Genomic DNA, 26,905 nt, shown 5'->3' on the forward strand with positions numbered 1-26,905 from the left:
TCGCTCTCTCTTATTAATCCTCTCCACAAGGACATGTTCAATCTCTCCTCAAAAATACATAGTGCATTCATGGCACTTCAACATTTTTTGAAAAATCGATGCCACTTTCATTCATCTTTCACACTTATCTGTGTCTCACTGCCATTTTGAATACTAAACTGAACACTGGCTGCCAATCATAGTTATCATAACATACAACAATATTTAGTTAATAAATTATCAAATATCATCTCACATAATTATAAAATGTATCTTATCTTTTCACAGATCTCTCAAAAAACACCTCTCTCTTGGCCACCTAGTAGCATGGCCAATGAAGAAATTTAGGATGTTCAGGATTTAAACATTTTAGTTCCCATAGTTAACTTTACACTGTTTGCCCTGGTTCCCTGAAGAAAAAAGTGGGGTCCTTCTTTAACCAAGTTGCACTCCATCTAGCATAACTTGTCATCCCGTACTATCATTGTCTTTTGGATTAAGTCTGTACAGAATGCAATTTGGTTGACTAAATCCTAAATTTCCTAAATCCAAAAAAACTTTTATTGAAGAAATAACTAAAACTGTATCAAGTCACTTATCAGACTGAGAATCCTAAATAAAACAAACTTCACTAGTTCCATGACTTAAGTTTTTAACGGTATTAACAACACCAAACAATTTAATCAAAAGATGTTTAATTAACTACTTATATTTTGCTGAATTTCAAATCAGCATCACCATCAGAGCACAACACACTTGTACATGCAACAGTGAGTAAGTAAAACAATAAAATTGCAGTGTACAAAAGATCTAAAGTCCTATTTATGGTGCCCTCTAATGTTGGAAAAAAAAAAATCATTACAGCTATGTGGGAGTTGCTCTTAGGATGACGGTCTCCCAAATATTTGGCAAATTAATGCAACCATACTTGTTCAGGTTAGGAAAATTCTTCAAAGCCATTGCTGACTCAAAAAATAATCTTTCAGATCTGTAACAACTCCTAAATAGCACATTTGTTTTCTTCCATCTAATCCTGTGCAAAGAAGTATCCAAAGCATGGTCTGCCAGTCCTGACTTACCATAGTAATAGTAGCGAATACATTTTTTATGTTCTTCCAGGCAGATGTTAACTGATCTTCCTGTTTGTCCATAGTAGGCCAAGTCACAGGAAACATCATACACTCCTGGGTATACTAAAGGGTGAAGTTTATCCTTACGTGAGCGGATCAGAGTTGCTAGTTTTACATGCAGTTTGAAAGTGGTTTGAAGGCGATGTTTCATCAGTACTTTGGCTATCTTTTCTGATGTCCCTCTGACATAGGGAATAGAGATGGTCATGTTGCGTTATTGTGTATTAGGGAAGGGAGGAGTAATGGGGCTGTGTAGTATTTTATCTATTTTGTAGGGATCATAGCCATTGGCTAAGAACGTATGGTGCAGATATTTGAGTTCTGTAGTCAGAGCTGTATCGTTAGAACAAATGGCTCTGACTCTATGTGTGAGTGTTTTTAAAATGCCATACTGTTGGACTGGATGATGATGTGATTATTTATGTAGGTATTTTCCTGTGTGTGTTGGCTTTCTGTAAGTGGAAAAAGATAGTGACCCATCTGAAAGGTGGGTGACTAATGTGTCAAGAAATGGTAAACAGATTATGAAAGATTATTTTTTGAGTCAGCAATGGCTTTGAAGAATTCTCCTAACCTGAACAAGTATGGTTGCATTGCCAAAAATTTTAGAGACTGTCATCCTAAGAGCAACTCCCACATAGCTGTAATGATTTTTTTTTCCAACATTAGAGGGCACCATAAATAGGACTTTAGATCTTTTGTACACTGCAATTTTATCGTTTTACTTACTCACTGTCGCGTATACAAGTGTTGTGCTCTGATGATGCTGATTTGAAATTCAGTGAAATATAAGCAGTTAATTAAACATCTTTTGATTAAATTGTTTGGTGTTGTTAATATCGTTAAAAACTTAAAGTCACGAATAACCGTCAACACCTAAGCTTATATATTAGATTCACTAGTTCCAGAAATGGAACTAGTGAATATAGAAATATATGAGCTGGAGAACAATAAAATTCCATTCAGCTTTAACTGAATTAAATCCTGTATGGATTAATGATTACAATAAACTTCACACTTATCTCTTTATACAGGGATTCCCCCTCTCATTGTTCTATTTCTAACTCTTCTTATTTTTTGTTCAGTCTTCACATATTGAAAATACAGAAATTCTACAATTTTCTGCCTGAAAATTAATTAACAGTGCTTGGTGTTTTTATCAGGGAACCAGGGTTCCCTGATAAAATATATACATCAAATAAATAAAATACAGAAGTACATAGTACATATTGTTGTGTCGTATATCTCTGATATTGATATATCGAGGCAATATAATCAACTTTATCCTTTCCTACTTCAGCTGCTATACCAAATTCTATCGCATGTACCTCTCTGTTAAGTCGGTTGCATCATTGTTATGTGATCTTCATTAATTTTGGTCTTATCGTTATGTCTCGCTTCTTTTATACCTTTTCTTACGTAATTTAACCTTTTAAGGGCCACCAGAGATTACCTGTTCCCTGAATTATATGAGTTATCCTGGTCACTCAGGTAAAATTTATTTTTTATCTGCACCAGCCTGGGTCTTAAAGTTAGAGATAAACTTAACCTTTAGGATAAACACAGATTATCAGGTGCCACTAATAATGTTAACTGAATTCTTAGAAGGCTTGGGTTCTGCTTATTTCATTTGCAGTCGTGCCCTATTATTTTCAATTGGGGTATTCCCGCACGCACACACGATCACGGGTTCGAAGTTTTATGAAGGGTCAGGGTCAGTCATTGATCAGAAACACATATAAGTAAGGAACCAAAATATTTATTAAACTCATTATATAATGCCATACAAGTTAAAGTAGTTATCAATTCTAATTTAATCTTCTACCTTTCTCTCACCCTCTCACTCTTAAAACAATTATGCATTGACTTCAAAATGTTAGCAAGTTCAATAAATCGACATATAATACATTCTTAATTACAGCTCAATTGGACATTTAGGCATTTTAGCACATTTATAATCTCTCTTGGATTAATTACGACAGAATCTCTATCTAACTGAAAGTTCTTAAAGTTCATTTTAAAAGCATAGTCATTTACATAAATCTTAGTTCTTCACTCTTTCTTCCATTACAAATTTTAAGATGCATTCTCTTAACACTGTTAGTCAATTCTCAAAAGGGGCTAGAGTACTTATCTATTCTTTATCGGTTTTCTTCCGTCCTTCCTTCTTTGTTTCGATTCTGGTTGTCTCGATCTTATCGCCATGTGGGTTACATGTGCTCACCTGAGTTGGGCGCTATCTCTCTGCTAAGGTTTTACGTCGATTGCCCTCTCATTGATGTTGCGGTGAAATCTGCTGCGGTGTCATGCTGGATTCTTTCATAAGTCAGCCCTCAAAAATGAGAGCTGAACTACAATGAACTCTTGGAGCACACGTAGAGAAATACAGGAAAAAGAAAAAAAATGGGGGGATTTACTTCTGTGTCACGGGTTTTATTTGTTCCCCTAGAGTGCCACCTTTCCGAGTTTGAATTTCTCTTATCATCTCACTCATTGGTCTCAGGCTGGGTGACTTCACTGATCAACATATGGGACTTCTTGTTTCCGGGAACGTATGTGTCATGATGTCTTCTTAGATGTGATACCCGCGGGTGCTTACGCTGCTCTTATAGTATTAGGGCGATCTTTGCCCTATGTTCCTGAATAATACGCATTCTTTCATTTATAACATTTCACTAATGATTTCTCTCATATCTGCCCCTTTTGCTGACTTACATTCATGCTAGACATATAGATACATTAATTTAAATTCACATAATTCACAGTTTATCATACAAGATGTTGTTACAAAAAAAAAAAACATAGTTACACTGCGCTAAAAGATAAGTATGCATATATATATTTTTTAATTGTTAGATTCTGGAATAGTGACGTCATGTAAAATTTGAAGTCACCTATTTCAGATCTAACAACATACTGTGGGTGGGCTAAGGATTTTTTTCTTATTTTTTCATTAATTTTTTATATTTTTTGGCATTTTTTTTTATTTATTTCTTACATAGTGCAGAAATCCTGCTCTAGAAACAAAACATGGAACTTTTTCAAACCACTTCAGTGGGAGCAACACTCCAATATAAGACACTTGTTGCTTAGTTGGTATAGAAGATGTTCTTTGGCTGGAAAGACCTGGGTTCAAATCCTATCTAGGAAACAATTTGTCCTAGATAGGACAAATTGCGGCCAACCAGGCCCGCTCACCTAATATATGGACACTTAAAAACTTCACAGCACTTAAGACTTAATATACATAACCCTTTCTTTCATGCTTACATGGTGATCACAATACATTATGGAAATGCCCACAGTTTGTAGATCTCTGCTTGGCAACTTGCCAAGAATAGTCAATTCATGCTGAAGGGGAGGAAAGAAACGAAGGACGTACGAATTGGTCACCAACATGCAAAATCACATGCTTTATAGGTAAAATTTTCCAACTGTTATACAAGCAACATAGTTAACTACAATGATCATAAAACAGAAGTTAATTTTCCGACGTGTAATAATAAACAACTCATCCCACAATACGGACTGATCCCTATTATCGGAATAGATTCTCCTGTTGACATGCGCAGAAGTATCGAAGGGTCTCAAATCTCTGGGCGTACTATACCATGTTAGAGAAAAAACTTTAGTTTGATATAAACCAAAATGAACACTTGACGTTTAGACCTTCATATCAAGGTCATCATCTGGAGCATACACATATACACAGAGAAACAAGCTGCACTACAATTATTGACCTGACCTCTGGTGGGAAAAAAATTATTATATTTAATGTGTCTTGTGTGTGTTTTTTTTTTTTTAAGTATGGGGATTGTACATTCAGTTTCACCAATATAAGGTAAGTTACAAGTACAGATGCAATAAACTTCAGGATGTGTCAATGGGAGAAGAGGATCCTTAGAGGAGTTGAATATGTTTTTTTAATTTTATAGGTGGTTTAAAAGTGGCATTGAGATTATAATGGTTTAGGATTCTATTGATTTTTTCTGATAACCCTTTAATGTATGACAATGGGCTAACCACTATCCCCCCCCCCCAATTGCTAACTTTTATATGAAAGCTTTTGAGCAAAGTGCTCTTGATTCTTTTACTCTAAAACCTACAATGTGGCTTAAATACACTGATGATGTTTTCGTTATCTGGCCACATGGTCGACAAACTTTAAACACATTCCTCAGCACCTGAACAAACAAGATGAATGCATACAATTTACTATCAAAATTGAAATCAGAATTTGCTCCCATTCCCGGATACACTGGTCACACGTCTTCCCTCAGGCAGTCTATCCTTCATGGTTTACTGCAAACCGACACATATTGGCCAATATATACATGCTAACTCATATCACCACTCATCGCAAAAATTTGGAGTCATTAACATCCTTAAAAACAGAGCTATAACAATTTGCTCTAATCAACAAGCTCTTAAACAAGAATTAAAGATTATTATCAATACATTTATAAATAATGGCTATAACAAAAATACTATTAATAAAGTTCTTCATAAAACTTCATCAAAAAAAGAATATAGATTACAGTAAAACCATAGCCATCCCATACATTAAAGGGTTATCAGAAAAAATCAATAGAATTCTACACCATTATAATCTCAATGCCACTTTTAAACCACCTATAAAATTAAAAAACATATTCAACTCCTCTAAGGATCCTCTCCTCGCATTGGCACATCCTGGAGTTCATTGCATCTATTGTACCTGTAACTTACCTTATATTGATGAAACTGGACATAGAATCCCTATACGTAAAAAAGAACAACACAAAAGACACATTAAATATAACAATTTTGGTGAAGCAGGCTTCTCAGATCATGCTCTCAACACCCTACACCAAATTGATTGGAAAAGTACCTGCTCTTTACATCACACAAAAACCTGGTATGAAAGAAAATTTAAAGAAGCCTGTGAAATTCTGATTAACCACCCTAATCTCAACAATAATGGTGGCATAAAAATTCCAAGAATTTGGATGGCACATATTCAGCCTACTTAAGCATACTTTAGGACTTGAAGCAATTTTTAGCTTTTATTGGAAACTATTCCATACCAATTGTTCGAAATGTATATGTATAATCACAGTTTTTTATTTTATTATATATATATATAAACATGTTGCTCTCCAGCCCAATTTAATTTTGTAACCCAATAGATAATAATAGGACTCTAGCTTGAATGTAGTAAAAGTTGTTGTTTTTTTTTCTCTCGCCAGAGGTCAGGTCAATAATTGTTGTAACGGTTGGTCAGTAACTTTAGCAAACCATGTAGATTGTAGTGCAGCTTGTTTCTCTGTATATATGGATATGCTCCAGATGATGACCTTGATATGAAGGTTGAAACGTTAGGTGCTCATTTTGGTTTATATTAAACTAAAGTTTTTGCTCTAACACGGTAGTTGTCTCCATAATGTAATATACATATCAGAGATATCAAATTTCTGATATGTACCCGCAGGGGGTACACAAGGCAATTATGATAATACTACATGAAAAAGTTATACCATTACTAAATTCTGATCAACAATTTTCCTCCAAATTAATCTATTATCAGTCAAGCCTCCAACGTTATCAGATCTTATAATTATGCCTTTTAAAACACATTTTTCCTTTATCAATCCATCTACATCTCGGTCCTTTTCCTCCAGCCTGGCAAAGAACACTAGTTTTGCTAATCTTTCCTCACTCATTCTATTTAAGTGTCCACCTGAGATTAGCTCTACTAACACATTCTTGAATGCTAACAATGACAAGTTCTTTCCTAGCATCCTCATTTTTAATGTGACACTGCCACTGATGCCATCTGTTCACTCAACTAACCTTTCTTAGAACTCTCATTATCAGAATTCTCCTCTTTGATCAAGTGTTTTATTTCTAACCCAGGTCTCAGATCCATAAGTTAAAATTGGTTTGAACACTGTCTTGTATACAGCTAATTTAGATTTTTGACTAAATTCTTTCTTATCCCATATAAATTTATTCAGCTGATTTCCTACCATCAGCTTTACTAATTGTGTTGTCTATTTCCATATTTAATTTACCATCTTCACTAAAAATTTGCCTAATAGCTGAAATGTTTTACTCATTTAAGTTCACCATTTAGGATACAGTTGATGTTTTCAATGTTTCTGCCTATTTTCATCATCTTTGTCTTTTCATTGCTGATTTTCATATGAAATTTATTACAACAGTTATTCAAGTTAGTCAGGGAATCTTTCAGACTTGTGTAGGATTTCAGAAACATAACATCACTTGCATAAAGTAAAGAGCTGATTCACATTGCCAGTTTTGATATCAGATTTAATAACACTTTCCTTCATAATGTGATCCATATAAATAATGAATAATAGTGGAGATAACATTGCACACCTAATTTAACATCAAACCAGCTTCCCGTACATGCTTCATACATACTTGCAACTTAAATAAGGACTAAGTGTTGCTTGATATAATGTCCCATTTACACCATATAACTGTAGCATTTTGGAGAGCTTCCCTCTTGGCACCTTGTGATATGCCTTTTCCAGATCAACAATACTTAAATACAAATCATTCTTATATTTCCAAGATTTCTCAACTATTTGTCTTGAAGTGAAAATATGATACCGACAACCAGTATTTGGCCTCAATCCAGCTTTTCTTCACCAAGTTTCCCTTCCACAATTTTCCTTAGCTGTTTCCCTAGTATACTTACATAAATCTTACCAGGAATACTCAGTAGGGAAATACCTCTGTAATTCTCACATTCAGTTTTATTTCTCTTTTTACAGATAGGATCTCTGCTCCAATCATCTGGAATTCAACCCTCTGACCAGGCTTTCTGAATTATGCAATGCAGCCACTGTAAAATTTTTATACCTCCATATTTGAGCATTTCTGGTCTCATTTTATCTACTCTAGCTGCCTTTCCACATTTCAAATGTTTGAAGGCTTTCTACTTCAAGTGTGGGTATGTATTCTTGGCTGCATTCCTGATCGAAGTTTTCTACCACTGTGCTGACACTGCTTGTTTCATTTAGCAGACTTTCAAAGTAACTACTCCAGGCATCTGGAATGTCTGTATTTCATTTTCATATCACCTTTATCATCTCTGATTCCTTTTAAATCACTTTTTCCTCCTTTGATTTTCACAGGTACTTTTTCCAATGCTGATTCTCTATAGTGCATATCCCCATACTTAGTTTAATATGAAACAGAAAAATCATAATTGAGGAGGAGATATATAAAACTAAAATAACAGGGCTAAGAATAAAGACACTAAATCACAAAGATTAATTAATATATCCTCGACTGCCATTAGAAATAAAACATATTGCTTCTGTTATGAATCCTGGCTGTAATGGTATTGCTATGGCCAAGATATTTATCAAAATGGATTGTTATGAGAAGAATAGAGCTCACCGAATATTCAAAAATCTCCTCCAGCTTTTTTTCCCCTTTAACATGTTCATTGCCAAACACGCGATATCGCGCGATGCGAGTTCTCACCAAACGGCCGATCACGCATTATCGCGTGGCCGTCGCTAACTAAATAAAAAAATTTGGTCACCACATGAAATTCCAATTTTCAGCTTAGCAATGAAAGTGTTAACAGGAAAGCTGGACAAAATCAGCATATTTTGCAATCAGTGCTTGAACTGGAAAAAAACTTAACTACAGGAATATAAACATGTTGAATTAGGAACTTCCAGAATGATGTTCAAATACAGTACTATTTTGTTCTCTTTTAATTCTACAAGGCAACATGTAATCACAGATGCATATGAAGATACAACATCTGGCAGATGAATCATTGTAAATTACTTAATATTGACAATAATGTTTTTGACAAAATGGTTTAACTTACTTCTTACAAAAGTTTAATAATTCCAAAATAAGTTTTGAACTATATATATCACCCAATGGATTATTAGGATTGATCAAAATTAGGCCACGGACAGTTTTCCCCTAAAAAAAAAAATATATATATATATATATATATATATACATTATTTTAATTTTATTCTTAATATTGCTGAAATACAATAAAATATGTAAACTTCATTTAATTAACTAAATGTTCGTTTTCTTTTTTTCTAAACATAAACCACAATTAAACTTTGTTTCTTTCAGAATTCTCTTACAATATAGCATCTACCTTCTCTTTGAAACTGAAGAGGAGCAGCAATTAAAATATAGCATTAAAATTATATTTAATGCTATATCAATAAAAATTATCACTCACAAATTAACTGATCAGGATGACATTTTAAAAATATCATAAAATGCTTACAAATACGCTTACTCATTCGCTTTATACTAAAAATAACTGAATATCTGATATTCCCAGTGCTCAGGAATGAGTAGTCCCAATTGATACACATATCAACATATATCTGTATAAACAAACAAAAAACCAAAAACTACACACACACACAGCTTTTTGTGTAGCAAACCAATGGTGTTGCTAAAAGGAAAAAGACAAACTAAAGCTAGCTAAATCAGGAGAGATGCTGCTAAATAATAAATAAGAGATGTTACATTCAAGCAATATTGATCAGGAATAGGAAAGAGTAGCATAGTATTCAACACTAAACAAGAAAGGCTTTTGCAATAGCACAAACAATGAGAGTTATTTGTGCTTATAGAACCCACAGAAGGTTCTAAAGGAAGTAGTAAAGGAGGTTTTTTTTTTGAGTCATTTTGAGGATAGTTGACATGAAAAAAAAAAAAAAGGAAAAACTAGCTCTTATCAAATATATAAACAAGTAGACTATAAAAAACTGAATACCAGATGTATAGAAATATTTGGGAAAAATTTAGAGAAAAGAGCGAAGGTAATAATATAACTAGTAATCACTAAGACCATGTTCTAACATAAAGATGTGCACAAATTCACATGGAGAAAACAAACAAGAAGTTGCAACTGATATCATTACACTGGTTCAGGATTTATAGGAAGAGATTTCCATTTACTTTTTAGTATGATAAAAACGGATATCACTTACTGAAAATTAAAATTTGATTGCAAGGCAGAGTTTTCAAAACTGAGTTTTCAGGTGAATGAAACAAGTATTACTGGAGAAAATATAAATAAATAAATAAATAAATAGTTAAAATTCATGAACCAAACCTAACAGATTCAGCTGCACAAACTTAAGAAAACAGTAACTGATTCAGCAATGCAGGCATGGTAAAGTTATCTGCAAGGCAGAAAAAAAATTCATGGACTGAAGTAAAGTTCAGGACAAGACGTCATATTGAAAGTTACCAAGAAGTTATGTGTAAAAAAGCAGCTAAATAAAAGTCATGCTAAGATTTTGTCAAGAAGATAACTATCATGAAGGTGGTGAAGGCTATTCAAAAACTGCTTAGAAACAGAAGAAAGAGTATAAAAGGAATCAGAGGTGAAAGATGAAAATAGATATTCTGGATGATGGATTCTAGACTTGGTGATCTGCATAGTGTAAGGTTTGTCAAATGAAAAAGAAGAATGCTGTGCATTGTCATCAGCAAAATTTGTATTGGATTTGCAGTCAGCTGGAGAAGGTTATTGATATACAGAAGAAAGAGAGCAGATGAAATAAGGCCTTCAGGACAATCACTTCTGCATGATACTAACATCTATGAAAAATTGGATCATGACCCCATGAGATATTTCCATAATAAGGCTAACAACTTGATAAAAAAAAAACATACTGAACTTATATGATTTATTATTATTATATGGGCAACTCTATGGAGTCGGAAGACTCATTGTGAGAGATCCAATCTATCCACACAATCTATCATACCTCTCCTTGAACTCATTAACAGACAAAGCACTCACAACTGACTCTGGCAACCCATTCCACTCATTCACAACTTTCCAAGCAAAAAATCTAGTCCTCACACCCCTACCAACCACACCTTTATTTAACTTCCAGGGATGACCCCTTGTTCTGGTCCCTCTAGCCAAGTGCTGAAACATTTCTCCTGCTTATATCCTATAAAACACTTTAAGCAACTTAAAGCATCCATCATATCCCCTCTTTTTCTCATATCAACTAACTTCTGCAATCCACACACCTTCAATCTATCCTCATATAGAACATTCCACAGGTAACTCAGCATCTTCGTCACTAGCTTCTGAATCCTATCCACCACTTCCTCATCCTGAAGAAACCCAGGGGACCAGACTTGGGCATAGTAATCCAGATATGGGCATATCAAGGCCTTATAAAGAGGAATAACAACTTCTTTATCTCTACTTGTTAATGTGTTCTTCAATAGCCAAGTATCTTATGGGCTACCTTAGCAATATGTCCTCTAAACTTTAACTCTGTCTACCGCCACCCCTAAATCTCTAGCTTCAGTTATTTCCTGAGTACAGTGCCATCAATATGATACATGGCTTGTAATCTATTTATTCCAAAATGCATAACTTTACATTTCTTGACATTAAAATGACACCCATTAACTTTTGCCTATACTGACAGCCAGCCTATTTAAATTGTCCTGCAAGCTCCCCACATCGTCTTGATTAACTATTACTTTACCTAATTTTGCATCATCAGCACACAACTTAATATTTCCTTTCAGGTTATTACCTATATCATTTATGTACAAATAAACAGCAATGGTCCCAGCACTGAGCCTTGCAGCACACCACTAGTCACTTATTTTTGCCTCAATTCTGCCCTTCCATATACCACTTTTTCATATCTGTCCAGTAACTATCCACTTAACCAGTGTCATATCCATCCCCATTAGTTCTAATTTGCATAATAGAGTTCGATGTGGTATGCTGTCAAATGCCTTTGCAAAATCATCATGTAGCCATTTCCTTTATCCAACTCAGCTGCTGCTCTATTATAAAAAGTTTGTAAATGACTAAGGCATGACCAATCCTTCACAAAGCCATGTTGACCCTCATACATCATCATGTTTTTATCTACCCATTCTTGAATTCTCTTTTATACAAATTTTTCTAGTACTTTCACCACCATGGCTGAGATACTGATTGGCCTATAATTTGTTACTGCACTTTTAGAACCACCTTTAAATTTCTCAAGGGTTCAACTTCAGTGAGTATGGGAGTGGCAAATCCGAGGTAACTGATGCTGGAACCATGCCTTATTTCATGTAATATATGTCTATTATATTATTCATAGATTGGTCCCTACCCTTCTTTCTTTCTTTTCTTCTTGCTCCTTTCCCCCAATGCTATTAGAGTATTTGAGGATTAGGGATGAATCTTTCCTATTTTGATATTTCATTTTGTCATATGCAGTGTGAGTCTGTCTTACCTTACCTACTAGGCTGAAGTCCTAAACCACCTGGCTAACGTGTTATGAACTGGAACCAAAATGCTAATATGGTTGTGCCTTATAATCTCATGCTGCATCTGTTGCTGCACAGAATAATCGGAGCTGCATTCAGGGCTTAGGCAGATGGCCTCATTTGAGAAATATATTACAGTTTCTAAAACAAATCAGTGATATTATGAACAAAGAATACAAAAGGTATGGAATTAATCTTAGAAGTGAACTTTACATAGATACATGGAACACAGGATCTACAGATGGGTACCCTTGATTATTGTGTGTAAAGAGATGGAGAAATATAAAATTGACACCGTAGGAATTACAGAGACCAGACAGATTGGAGAAGGTCACTTCAAAAGATGGGATTGCAAGCTAGTGGTTTACTCAGGAGGTGATTCAAAGCATTATGGGATAACTCTGATACTGAAGACAGCTCAGGCGAGAGCCCTTCTTGGTTATAATCCTGTTAATGACAGGATATTTTTTGTATTACACTTAAGGTTCATTCTACCAATTTGTCAATCATAGTAGTTTATTCATCCCACACAGACAGGTCTGATGAAGAGAGTGAACAATTCTATGAAAACCTACAGACTATTCTGGACTGCCTACCAAGGAGAGACGTACTTTTCATCTTAGGAGACTTTAACGCAAAAGTGAGAAAGAGTATAAAAGCTAGGCCTGAATGTGGCATGTTTAGTCTGGGTGAACATACATGTAACATCTGGGGTGAAGGACTGTTGGAATTCGCCATGCTAACAGATTAGTTATTACTAAAACCATCATCATCGAATTCCTCATATGTAACTTCGAGGGGGGGGGGGATCTACAGGACAATTACAATAGTACTATGTAAAAAAGTTACACCATTACTAACTTCTGATCAACAATTTTCCTCAAAATTAATCTGTTATCAGTCAAGCCACCATCATTGTCAGGCAATCTTTTTTCCTGACAATCTGGTATAGGTTTTGCTCATGTTTCATTTCCCATTCTATTTAAGTGACCATAGCACCTGAGATTAGCTCTACTAGGCTAATCTACTAGGCCATAAGGAAGCCTGTCACCACAGGCTTCCTTATGGCCACGATAACAGTCACATGCACTTTTACCTCATGCAACCTGGACCTTGATCCAGAATCACTGTTCTAATATCTTGTGAACATACTTGAGAGCATTGCACACTGAGAGATTGACTTTAAGCACTTCTCCACACAAGGACACTTGTTAGAATGGGCTGTGCCACCTCGTGCACGTTAGTACATACAATTAGTGCCTCTATCTGTCAAGAGTAACATTTGAGTTACCAGTTATGTCTCCTGACAGTGTTGCAACTACTGTATTTACAACCCATGTAGTTTAAATTCTCATACAAGCAAGATTTAATTAAAAATCTTTCTAAATAAGATTGAGGCCAAAGTTGAGGCAGAGATACCTGAGGAACAAGCAGGTTTAAGTAAAGGTAAAACAGATCATAGAAAAGTATAGAGAATTTAGATTCCTTATGATAATGTGTTTCATAGACTATTCTAAAGCTTTTGATCATGATCAGCATATGAAACTATGGAAAGCAATGAAAATAATGGGTTTTTCCTGAACAAATTATCAGGTTAATAGCCAACTTGCACAATGAGCAAGAAGTCAAGGTAAGAACAGGTGTTGGATTAACTGATTGGCCTTAGGTCGGAAACAAAGTAGGTAAGGATGCCTACTTTCTCCTCACCTATTTAGTATCTATGCTGAGGACATCATACATGTAGCATCGGATGAGCTTAAGAAAGGAATTAGGATAGGTGGCAAATTGATCAGTAAACTTGATCAGTATTGAGGTAAATTGAGATGGAACACTTATTCAGCTCAATCCTAGGAAGACAAAGATTATGGTTCTCAAAGGAAATACAGACAGGGATGCTCCTGAGAAATAAGTGTACCTTAATGGAGAAAGAATTGAGGAAGTCAGCAAGTTTGAGTACCTGGGATCCATCATTAATGTGAAGAATTGCTGTTCAGATGTGAAGAAGAAGAAGATTAGGAATGGCTAAAACAACAGTAAGAGACTTGCCTAAAATCTGGAAGGATAAATCTATCTCCACAGGAACAAAGTTGAGGATTCGGAATTTAGCTGTTTTATCAACAGCAACTTATGGATGCGAGACTTGGAACTTAAAGATGTGTGATAGGAAAAGGATAGTTGCTTTTGAGATGTGGTGTTACAGAAGGCTGCTGAGGATATCATATACTGAAAGGCGGACAAATGATGGGTGCTAGAAAAGACTAGTACAACTTTAAGGCATCTTAAGGATATTTACAGAAAAATGTTGAAGTACTCTGGACACGTTGAAAGGATGAAGGGATACTTTTCAAAACAGCAATAGAAGGTAAAGTTCCTGGAAAAAGAGGAGGGGTAGACAGTCAATGAGATGGATGATGTCTGGAGTGACTGATCTTCAAAGCTGAAGCCTCCAGAAAAGCATACAATAGGACAACTTGACAAGGACTGGTGTGTGGCAGATCAGAGAGAAACTAAATGACTATACAGCAAGTGATGTCAAATGAACAGATGGATGAACTTATCCAAAGACACAAAAAAACATCTAAAATAAAGACCTCCTCTGGTTCCAAAAATATGAGGTCCCTAAAGTGGATAAACAGGATTTGCCATTGAGACCTACTGTTGATTCAAAATATTTTCCAAGTTCATTGCTATCCAAATATCTAGCTGCTAAGCCCCCATATATCAGCAAAACATTCCCTTTTATAAAGAATAAAACACTTCATAGAAAGCATCAAAAATATTACAATAGATCCCACTGATCTACTTGCAAACCTGGACTTAGTTAATCTGTTTACCAATGTATACCAAGAACAAAAATCATATAACTATTACAAGACTACTTTCCACCAAGCACAGTAGATCTCTTCAAATACTGCATCAACAGCACATTTTTCAAACTGCAAAAGGAATATTATGAACAGAAGGACCAGCAATTGGCTCATTCCTCTGTCCCTTGTTAGCAAACTATTCATGGAGCAGTTTGAAAAAATGCCTTTCAGTATCAAGAAACACAACGTAAAATTTTATGGATATATGTCAATATTTTCATTGTCTGGCCCTGCTCTATTACCCAATTAGAAGAATATTTGTACCATAACAACCTTCACTTTCAAAATAAATTCACTGTTGAATTAGAGGTAAACAGATATTTGCCATTTTTGGATATATTTGTTGAGGTATCTGAACAGAACACACTCAATTTCTTAGTTTATGGGATGGCAGCAACCACCAGATGTTACTTACACACCACATCTCAACCCCACACAGAAAATAGCATTATCCATTTCCTATATTAGGGAAATTCTTACAGAATTTCCCTAATATAGATAAAAGAGCCAAGTTCCATCCTACCAAAGAATGGTTACAGTAGTATATTAATAAAAAAAATTCATTCTTTTATAAATATAGGAACATGAAAATCAAAACTTTAGAGACTAGCGATTCTCCCATATATACAATCAGTCACAGATAAAATACACCAAGAATGCAACATCAACAAGATCTCTAATCACCTAAAACCTCCTAAACCTCTCCCATCTGCCTCTTAAAAACACCAGGTGTCTACAAGATCAGCTGTAGTTGTGGATTGCCCTACAAATGGACAGACAGACAAGTCAAGAGGAGTATGCCGATATGAACACTTCAAGAATGCCAAGAACAAAAGAAAACACAAATCAAGACTGGCAGCACATACAACTGAAACAAAACATCAAGTACTATGGCAACAAACAAAAATACTCCACAGATTTTTTTTCAAGAACATTCAGAGAATCAGCTGAAATTATGAAGTGCAACATAAACGAGGGATGATTAACATCAGGTCTGATCTTCTCTAATTTATCACAACACACAGACAGTTACCAGTAGTATACAGCAGCAGCCTATGAACCAGCAGACAACACCATACCAAATGCACGCTTTTTATTGTTATACATGTTCAAATATTTTCGTTATGTATGTTAACTGTTATTACTTAGTTTTTAGTTTATTCCATATAACTGCAGTTGTGGTCAAGGAGTTGGAAAAACTGGTTAGGAATAGAATACAGGATTAGGTTGATCGACATAGCATTCTTTATGATGGTCAGCATGGATTTGTAAAGGGTAGGTCATGTTTTAGCAATTTACTTACATTTTATGATAAGGTAACGATGTGTTGGATAAGGGAGAATCATCAACATCAAATTCTTGACATATACCCTTAAGGGAGGTGTACAGAATATGATAGTACTACATGCAAAACTTACATCATTACTAACTACCTATCTACAATTTTCCTCCAAATTAATCTGTTACCTGTCAAGACTCCTACATTATCAGAATCTATCTTATATTTCTATCTTCTAAAGCACTTTTTACTGTATCAACCACATATAACTTGGTCTTCTTCTGGGTCTTTTTTCCTGCCAACCTGGTAAACACTTGTTTTGCTAATCTTTCTTCTCCCATTCTGTTTAAGTGACCATACCACCTGAGATTAGCTCTGCTAACACATTTCTGGATGCTAACTATGGCAAGTTCTTTTCTAATATCCTCATTTTTAATATGATAATATTGTCATCGATGCCATCTGTTCATGCCCTTAATTTTCTCAGGACTCTCATATCTGCACTATCTAGTCTTTGGTCAAGTGTTTTATTTCTAACCCAGCTCTCAGATCCATAAGTTAAAATTGGCTTGAACACTGTCTTGTATATAGCTAATTCAGTGTTTTGACTAATTTCTCTCTTATTCCATATAAATTTATTCAGTTGACTTCCTACCATACCAGCTTTGTTGATTCTGTTGTCTATTTCCATATTTAATTTACCATCTTTACTAAAAATATCAACTCCATTCACAATGGAGTTCATATTTTCAATGCTTCTACCTATTTTCATCGTCTTTGTTTTGCTATAGCTGAGTTTCACACCAAATTTATAACAACAGTTTCAATTTATTCAGAGAATCTTGCAGACTTGTACTGGATTTATTTAGAAGTATACCATCATCTGCATAAAGTAAAGAGCTGTGATTAACAATTTTGATATCAGGTTTAATACCACTTTCCTTCATAATGTGATCCATATAGATAATGAATAAAAGAGGGGATAATGCACATCCTTGTCTGACACCAGATTTAACATTAAACCATCTTCCTGTACTTCATTCAATTCTAACTGCTGAATTACAACTCAAAGACAAAGTACTGCTTTGTTATAATGCCCCGTTAACACCATACAACTATAGTGTTTGGAATAGCTTCTCTCTTGGCTCTTTGTCATATGCCTTTTCCCGATCTACAAAAACTTAAATACAGATCTTTGTTATATTCCCGTGATTTCTTAACTATTGGTTGTAAAGTGAAAATCTGATCCTGACAGCTTCTATTTGGCCTGAATCCAGCTTGTTCTTCACCATGCTTCCCTTCCACAATCTTTCTCAAGTATACTTGCATAAATCTTACCAAAACACTCCGTAGAGAAATACCTCTGTAATTCTCACATTCAGTTTTATTTCCCTTTTTGTATATGGGAACTATGAGAGTTCTACTCCAATGATCCGGAATTTGTCCCTCTGTCCAGGCCTTCTGAACTAAGCAGTGTAACCACTGCAAAACTTATATACCTCAATACTTCAGCATTTCTGGTCGAATATCATCTACTCCAGCCTGCCTTTCCATATTTCAGGCTTTTAATAGCTTTTTCTACTTCAGGTATGGATATGTATTCCTGATTTCATGCCTGTTGAATGTTTCATTTAGCAATTTTTCAAAATAATTACTCCATACATCAAGCATATCTTTTTCTCCAGTTTTCATGTTGCCTTTATCATCTCTAATTCCTTTTACAGCACTCTTTCCTCCATTTCTGAGCTTTTTCAACAGCCTCCAGAATATTTTGCCACATTCTTGATATTTATTTTCTATGTTCTCACCAAAGTCTTCCCATGACTTCTGTTTAGCTAATTTTACCCAGTGTTTAGCTTTCTTACATTTGTCTCTGCATTCTCTAAGAGCACAAGCTGACTTATTTGCCATTGATAGGAAGAATAATATACAGTGATATTCTTGGATTTTGCAAAAACATCTGATAGATTACCATATAAGTTGGTATACAAGCTGCATAGTATATTGGTTAGATGGATTAAAGATTGGTTCTCTAAACGATATCAGTAAGTTTTTTATGATGGAGCAGTGTCTCAAAATAGGATAACTGAGTAACCAGTGATGTGCCCCTGTGTTCTGTTCTTGGGTCCCTGCTGTTTAACTTGTTTGTAAAAGATATATCATGTGGACTGACTGGGGATCTTCATTTGTTTGCTGATGACATAAAGTTGGGAAGAATTATAAGTAGCTGCTGTTATTAATTCCATGCAAGAAGATTTGAATAGACTTTTTGACTTGGACAAAGGAGAGTGGAGAGGAGAGGACAAAGGAGAGAAGAAATATAAGGCTGTGTACGAAATGCCATATATACTGCAGGAAGTGGAGGAGATTAGAGATTAGTGATGATTTACATTAGAGTGAAGTTTAGAGGGCATATGACTAGTGTTGCAAAGGCCGCATGTCATAGTACTGCTATGATAAGAAGTACTCTAACTTGTAGGATAAGGAAGTTGTTGTGCCACTATATAAAGCACTGGTCAGACCACACCATTGTGCCAGATCTGATCATCTGATTTTCAGTGTGATGTGGAGACATCACACTGACATTGGAGAAGGTCCAGGGGCAAGTGACTAAGAAAATACCAGGTTTGGGTCTGCTGGCTATGGAGAGAGGTTGAAAAAATTTGGATTGCAGAATTTAGTGAATAGGAGGAAAAGAAGTGATGTGATAGACACATTAAAGTTAGTGAGAGGATTTTATCAGATTAATCCAGATGAAATTATAAAAAGAGTAGAAGGGAGGAGAGGGGAAAAACCAGAGGCCATTCCTGGAGGTTATGTAAGAGTGTGGTGAAGAGGGGTGTGAAGAGTGGATTTTTTACATGGATCATTGTCAGTGAATGGATTTTATGATTCAATACGATAAATATGTTCTTAATTGAATGACCCTCCCATGATGAGTCTGCCAACTCCATGGAGGGTATAATAATAATAATAACAGCAACAACAATAATAATAATAATTAACAAGAAAACAAAAATACAAATAATTTTGAAGAAAAAAATGCACTAACTACTGTCAGAAATTTCCTTAAAAAATTCTAAGTCAAGGCCCAGAATGCTATCAAATGTGAAATATTTTTAACAGCTGTAAAAACCACAAAAAATGTGGATTAGAAACAAGCATATCTGATTCATTCTAACAAATATACTAACTGAGCAGTCAGCATATCTGCTCTTCAACCAACAGGCTACAGTTTCAACTCCAGCTATGGGCATGGATGTTTGCAATTGTCTTTAAGTTGGAGATGAATTTCATTGCTCAGTGTGAGATCACTATCCACTGAAGGCCTAAAAGTGGCTATATAAAATTAATAAAAAACAGAAAAAAAAATCATTAGCTCACACAGTACAAAAGTACTATTATATGTTTACAAAAATCTTTTGTGGGTAAAAACCACATAAAAGATAGATATACCTAGCTTTTAGGAATTGATACTCACAGCACATCTTGCATTTTGATAAGCTTCTTCAACCTTTGCTAATGTTAACTGGAAGCATCCTCTATCTTTATCTGTCTGAAAGCCAAAAAGATTATATTAACATATATAAATAATTTTCCTCCATACAAAAAAATTATGTAAATAAAAAAACATAATAATTAATGATATTACAATTATTTTCATTTATTTGATATCAATTATTTTAATTCATTTCATATATAAATTTGCATAAAAAAAAGATTTCTATATATATATACGTATAGAATATGTCTTTTTTTTGAAGAAAAAAAAAAACTTCTATGACTTGGACTATAAAGCCGAAAGAGAACAAAAAATAGCATAAGATTTATTTATTTCTGAAATGGCATGACCAGTTTTGCCTTGCTAGAAGATTTCATAGAAGTGAAAAAAATCAGAAGTACACAGTACAAACATTACTTGAGTACAAATGACATAATATTAAATTAAAAATGGACTGCTGTCTTTTGAAGGAAAGACTAAAACTTGATCTAACTACATATATAGAAATCAAACATAAACAAACTATAAAACAGCTTCATACACATTCAAAATTATTTTACAAATCTTTGGAATTTTTAATAAAAAATTTAACCTTTTTTAATATTAGAAAATACTCTACAGAAAACTTCTAATAATACTGGTAAATTTATTTTCACTGTATTTAATACAAGGGACAATTTAAAGGTAATATTTTATGTGTGTGGTCTTTTTTTTATTCCTTCCCTCTGCTACAGTTTAATATACAGTGGCATAAAATTAACATTGGATTTCTCCTATTGTGGAATATACAATACATAAGTCTTTTACAAGTCTGCCAAGCATGGAAAAACAGTGTAATAAAATTTTTGATACATGAAAATGGGACTGCTATTGAAATTCACTGCCAATTACTAACATTACTCTCACCTAGCTGGCAAATCTCTATTTAAGTCTACAGCAGACAATCTTTGACTCATTTTGCTTTTCCTAACTAGTCAATGTAGTTTTCCTTTTTTGCCCACATTTGGCTACTTTTTTAATATATCCTCAAAATTTCAGCTTCCTTTGAAAATATCACCTCCAAATTACAAATTACAGTTTGGTTTCATCGATGAAGTATTACATAGTTTGTAACAGAAATTGTCAATTGTGGTTTTTAGCTGCCGACTTACTTTATGGTTGTTCATTAAGGTCATCTGAGGTTTCTATGAGGCAGTTGCAGATGTGAATACTATACATTACAGAACAAGAAACAACAATAGTGGAGATGACATTAATAAACAACCATAAAATAAGCAGGTAGCTAAAAACCACAACTGATGATTTCCATTACATGCTATGTAATACTTCATCGATGGAACCAAACAGTATGAATTTGACTTGTAATTTGGAGGTGATTTTCGAAGGAAGCTGAAATATAGAGAACATACTGAAAATGTAACTAAAAATAGCCAAAACATAATCCAAAATAGTTTAATAATAAGGTGTGACACCTTTTCACTACTTGTATGTAGGATATATGACTTCTACATTACTTAAACCTTAGTATCTTTTCTGGGTCTGGCTCCCACTGACTTCAAAGGTTGAAACCGATCTGGGTAGTGACTCTACCCATAATGCATAGCATTATACAGACCTGAAAGAATGTGTGCTTTGTATTATGGGATACAAGGAATTAATGTTAAGTCATTAGCTTCTATATACAAGTAGCCTAGTCGTGAAGGAACTTCACGTACAAACTTTGTTTGCTTACATTTGGGAAAAAGGATTAAAGAAGAATATAACTTCTTGGCAAACTTATTAATTTAATTGACTAGATTTTTTGTTTTTGAGAGTGGTGAATGGTGGAATGGGTTGGCATAATCAGTGAGTGAGTCTAAACTGAGGTATTATGTGAATAATGGTTATTGTGAGCTTTCCATGATAAGTCTTTCTAGTGCATACAGATGACTGAGTAATAATAAGAAGTAGAAAGTTGAGCAGCTGAATCAGCAATAACATCACAGATCACTATTGAAAGTGAACATTGGATTAGCAGCATGAGCTGTTAATTTCATTGTGTGGAAGTTCATTGATGTTTCACTGACAAATATCAGTCTCATCAAATAGATGAGGATGAAAGGCTGTCACTTACTGCTCCAACCTTACTGAAAGGAAGGCAATGCTCTCCTTCACAAAATTGTAACTGTGAATGAAAGTTGGGTTCACCATCAATTCAAAAATGAAAATACAGTCAATGGAATATTGCCCCCCCCCCCAAGAAATTCAAAATTCATCCCTTTTGCCAGAACATGCGCAGAGACTGTCTTTGGAGAACAAAGGTGTCACTTACCAGGACTACATGGTGAAAAAGATGACAATAAATTTGCAAAACTATGTGGTGATCATGAGAAAGCTCAACATTGAATTAAATGTGCTCATACCAAGGAAAATAACCATTGCTTTGCAACATGAGTGCCTCACTTCAATGGCTATCGAAGAGATCAGATATGAAGTTTTGAAATCCATCCTGAAGCTTGGGCTTTGCTATAGCAGACCTCTAGTTAGTTTTTAAATTGAAGACACAAATCTTAAGGATACCCTATCCACTTAGAAAAAGATAAAAAGGTCAAAGCAGGAAAAAAACCATCTGAAAAGCTTTACTATAACAGCTTGGAAATTTTGTCATTTGGCAGTGTTAAATACATCAAAAGACAGGAAGATTATATTGAGAAACAATGGATGATGATAAACACTTCAAACTATTATTTTTTTTATTTTGCTGCTAGCATCTTTTTTTTTTTTTTTTTTTCTGACGGACTATGAAAATGGAGGCATTACTTTCAGAATATTTATTCCTGTTACTCATCAACTAAAATGAAGAACATCTTAATATTCCATTTTAATGATACCAAAAATCATTAATTTCATGTTGTGTGTTGTTGGGCATGTGTTAGTGATGGAAAATCTGCTAAGCTACAACCAAGAACTGTCTATGGCAAGGGTTCCCAACCTTTTTGTTTCCTAGAGCACATTCTAAAATACCGGTAGGGCGATGAGCACCATCCATTTTTTCAAGCAAATTTTTTGAATTCTTTTGTTAAATGAATACATACAAAGTTTACATTATATAAAAATTTAAATATATATATATAAGTAAGTTAGTGTGATCTTTGGCATTGATTTCATTTCATTGGCCAGTGCTTCGTAATTAGGAGAATATGATGATATTCTAGTTCTTAAACTGGAATGAACAACTTCGAATGCACGTCTACTTTACATTGTATGCGTTTAATACTCGTCATGTGTCATTAACACATGCATCATATAGCATGCCATGAATTGTTTCGTGATTATTTCAAACTATACGGCACATGGTTGAACAGCGGCAGGCACACACAAATTGGTCGACGGGCACCATGGTGCCTGCGGGCATAAGGTTGGGAACCCCTGGTCTATGGCTTCCCTGAATGAAGGTTTCACTGTGCATTTATGGGAGAAAAAAAAAATGTCTATTCTGAAATGTTGCAGCCAATAACACCATCATAGCTGAAGTCTCCTGATAAGAGAAGTCCAAGAGAAAATTTTCAAGAAAACCAGTTTTTAGGCAGTTATAAGTGTCTTATCAGCATGCTTTTGTAGAAGATTTTAGTTTATTCATCATCACCAAATTCCTGATATATACCCTCGAGGGGTGTACAGGATATGATAGTACTACATGAAAAATTTATATCATTACTAACTTCCTATTTACAATTTTCCTCCAAATCAGTCTGTTATTTGTCAAGACTCCAATATTATCAGGTCTTATATATTCCAGATCTTCTAACACTTTTTACTGTATCAATCCACCTATATCTTAGCCTTCCTCTGGGTCTTTTTCCTGCCAACCTGGCAGGGAACACTTGTTTTGCTAATCTTTCCTCTCCCATTCTTCTTCAGTGACCATACCACCTGAGATTAGCTCTGCTAATGCATTCCTGGATGCTGACAACATCAAGTTCTTTCCTAATATCCTCATTTGTAATATGATATTGGCATTGATGTCATCTGTTCATGCCCCTAATCTTTCTCAGGACTCTCATATTTGCGGTCTCTAGTCTTTGGTCAAGTGTTTTACTTCTAACCCAGATCTCAGATCCATAAGTTAAAATTGGTTTAAACACTGTCTTGTATAGAGCTAATTTAGTGTTTTGACTAATTTCTCTCTTATTCCATATAAATTTATTCAGTCGAGTTCCTACCATACCAGCTTTGTTTATTTTGTTGTCTATTTCCATATTTAATTTATCATCTTCATTAAAAACCATGTCTAAGTAGATGAAACACTTTACTTGTTCTTTAAGTTCTCTGTTCACAATGCAGTTGATATTTTCAATTTCTGCCTATTTTCATTGTCTTTGTAATGCTGATCTTCATACCACATCTATTCCAACAGTTATTCAATTTAGTCAGGGAATCTTGCAGATTTGTAATGGATTTATTTAGGAGTATAACATCATCCGCATAAAGCAAAGATTAACACCTCCAATTTTGATATCAGGTTTAAGACCAACTTTCCTTCATAATGTGATTCATATAGATAATTAATAAGAGAGGGGATAATGTACATCCCTGTCTGACACCAGATTTAACATTAAACTATCTTCCTGTACTAACTTCAATTCTAACTGCTGACTTACAACTCAAATAAAGACTAAGTATTGCTTGATACAATGTCCAATTAACACCATATAACTGTAGCATTTGGAATAGCTTGTCTCTTGGCACCTTGTCCTTTTCCAGATCTACAAAACTTAAATACAGATCTTTGTTATATTCCCATGATTTCTCAACTATCTGTTGTAAAATAAAAATCTGATCCTGACACCCTCTACTGGGCCTGAATCCAGCTTGTTCTGCACCAAGCTTCTTTTCCACAATCCTTCTGAACCGTTTCTCAAGTATACTTGCATATATCTTACCAGGAACACTCAGTAATGAAATGCTTCTGTAATTCTCAGATTCAATTTTATTTCTCTTTTTATATATGGGTACTATGAGAGCTCTACTCCAATCATCTGAAATTCGTCCCTCCGTTCAGGCATTCTAAACTATGCAGTGAAGCCACTGTACAACTTTTATACCTCCGTACTTGAGCATTTCTGGTCAAATATCATCTACTCCTGCTGCCTTTCCACATTTCAGGCTTTTGATGGCTTTTTCTACTTCAAGTATGGATAGGTCTTCCTGACTACATGCCTGGTCAGTGTTTTTTACCACTGTACTGTCATCACTGCTTCTTTCATTTAGCAGTTTTTCAAAGTAATTACTCCATACTTCAAGGATATTTTTTCTCCTGTTTTCATGTCACCTTTATAATCTCTAATTCCTTTAACAGCACTCTTTCCTCAATTTCTGAGCTCTTCAACAACCACCAGAATACCTTGCATTTTCTTGATATTTATTTTCTATGTTCTTGCCAAAGTCCATCCATGACTTTTGATTAGCCAGTTTTACACAGTGTCTAGCTTTCTTACATCTGTTTCTGTATTCTCTAAGAGCGCAAGCTGACTTATTTGCCAGGAACTTTTGATATGCTTTCTTCATTTCCGTCAATGTCTCTTTAACTTCCTGTGTCCACCATGGAGTTCTGATTTTTATATCCTGGCACACAACCTCTCCAAATGCCTCCCTGGCTGAATCAATTAGTGTTTTCTTCAGGGCTTGCCACTGAATCTCCAAGGTTTGGTTCCTGCTCTCAAACTCTTTCATTTTTTCTTCAATAATATTTGTGTATTTTAGTCTACAGTTCACATCTGAGAGCTGCTCAACTTTTGTTCACTTTAAAACTTTCTTACATGTTCTTCTTTTCAATATGAAATTCAATTTTATCCTGCTCAAGACTAAATGGTGATCACTTCCAATTTCAAATCCTCTGTACACTCTGGTGTCCTAGACGAGTGGGAAAACATCACTAACAACAATAACAAATACTCAAGAAGTAGAGTAATTCTCATAGTAGGGTATATGTAAGTTCTGCTTGCTACAAACTTGGAATTTCTAGGTCTACCTACTCACTGATGAGACCTCAATAAAGGTTGAAACCGGTCTGGGTAGTGACCTTCTCTCACTCATAATGTAGAACAGTAATACAGCTCCTAGGAGCTGGGTTTCACATTATGGGGAAATATCAAGAATAGTGATCGGAGCTTGCTCTACCCTTACCATGAGTTGCCTCAGTGTTGCACTCCCTAAAGGGTCAGTTGTAACACTATCCAGGTATTTGCTTACTTGGACTCGCCGAACTTTATATATTTACTATATTAGACATGAAACTCTTTGAGTTTCTTATTCGGCTATGAAACAATATGGGATGTAATATCCCTTAACTTAAATAACATTTTGTATTTATTGCTCAGAAAGATCTCACCAGTATTTGTCTTTTTTGTTTCAGTCACCCCTATTATGTCAATTCAATTCCTCAGCTAGCTCCATTTCTTTGCCATTCAGACTTGTTATGTTGATAGTACCGACCTTGAACTCTGGTGAGGTTGAGTTGGGGTAAGTTTTAGGATTTGTTCCAGTAGCTGACTTTATGCTATTTGCCCTGGTTCCTGGAAAAAACAACAGGGCCTTTTTTAACCCCAGCCAGCATGAAATTCTGTCATGTTGTACCATCATTTGAAATTTTGGTTTAAGTCAATAAGAATACAATTTGGTCGGCTGAATCCCAAATTGCCAGACCAACCTCGTCCATTCAGTATCAAGTAGATACCTAACAGGGTGCACTACGAGAAGGTGAGGATTGGACATTAGGTCAGAAGCCCTGGTCGGTTCTCTGCATTCCTTTGAAGACTATGTGGAGGTCTCCTCTCAGTTATATAGCTTTGACCCT

The 26,905-nt window shown here is 34.9% G+C and overlaps 1 protein-coding gene across 3 annotated transcripts in view; it reads right to left on the reverse strand.

Moving 5' to 3' along the window:
• LOC150092677 (putative inactive 1-aminocyclopropane-1-carboxylate synthase-like protein 2) overlaps positions 1 to 26,905 on the reverse strand; it is a 244,260-nt gene that overhangs the window by 82,062 nt on the left and 135,293 nt on the right. For all 3 annotated transcript variants that reach the window (XM_090414510.1, XM_090414509.1, XM_090414507.1), the window contains exons 8-9: positions 20,050 to 20,124; positions 8,968 to 9,068 (exon numbers count right to left, since the gene is read on the reverse strand). In XM_090414510.1, the coding sequence (XP_090270636.1) occupies positions 8,968 to 9,068; positions 20,050 to 20,124 (176 nt within the window). The remainder of the gene's footprint in view (positions 1 to 8,967; positions 9,069 to 20,049; positions 20,125 to 26,905) is intronic.

Source organism: Typopeltis vanoorti, chromosome 25, assembly GCF_054136105.1.
Source record: "Typopeltis vanoorti isolate ZY-2024b chromosome 25, IOZ_Tvanoo_1.0, whole genome shotgun sequence".
Taxonomy (NCBI): domain Eukaryota; kingdom Metazoa; phylum Arthropoda; class Arachnida; order Uropygi; family Thelyphonidae; genus Typopeltis; species Typopeltis vanoorti.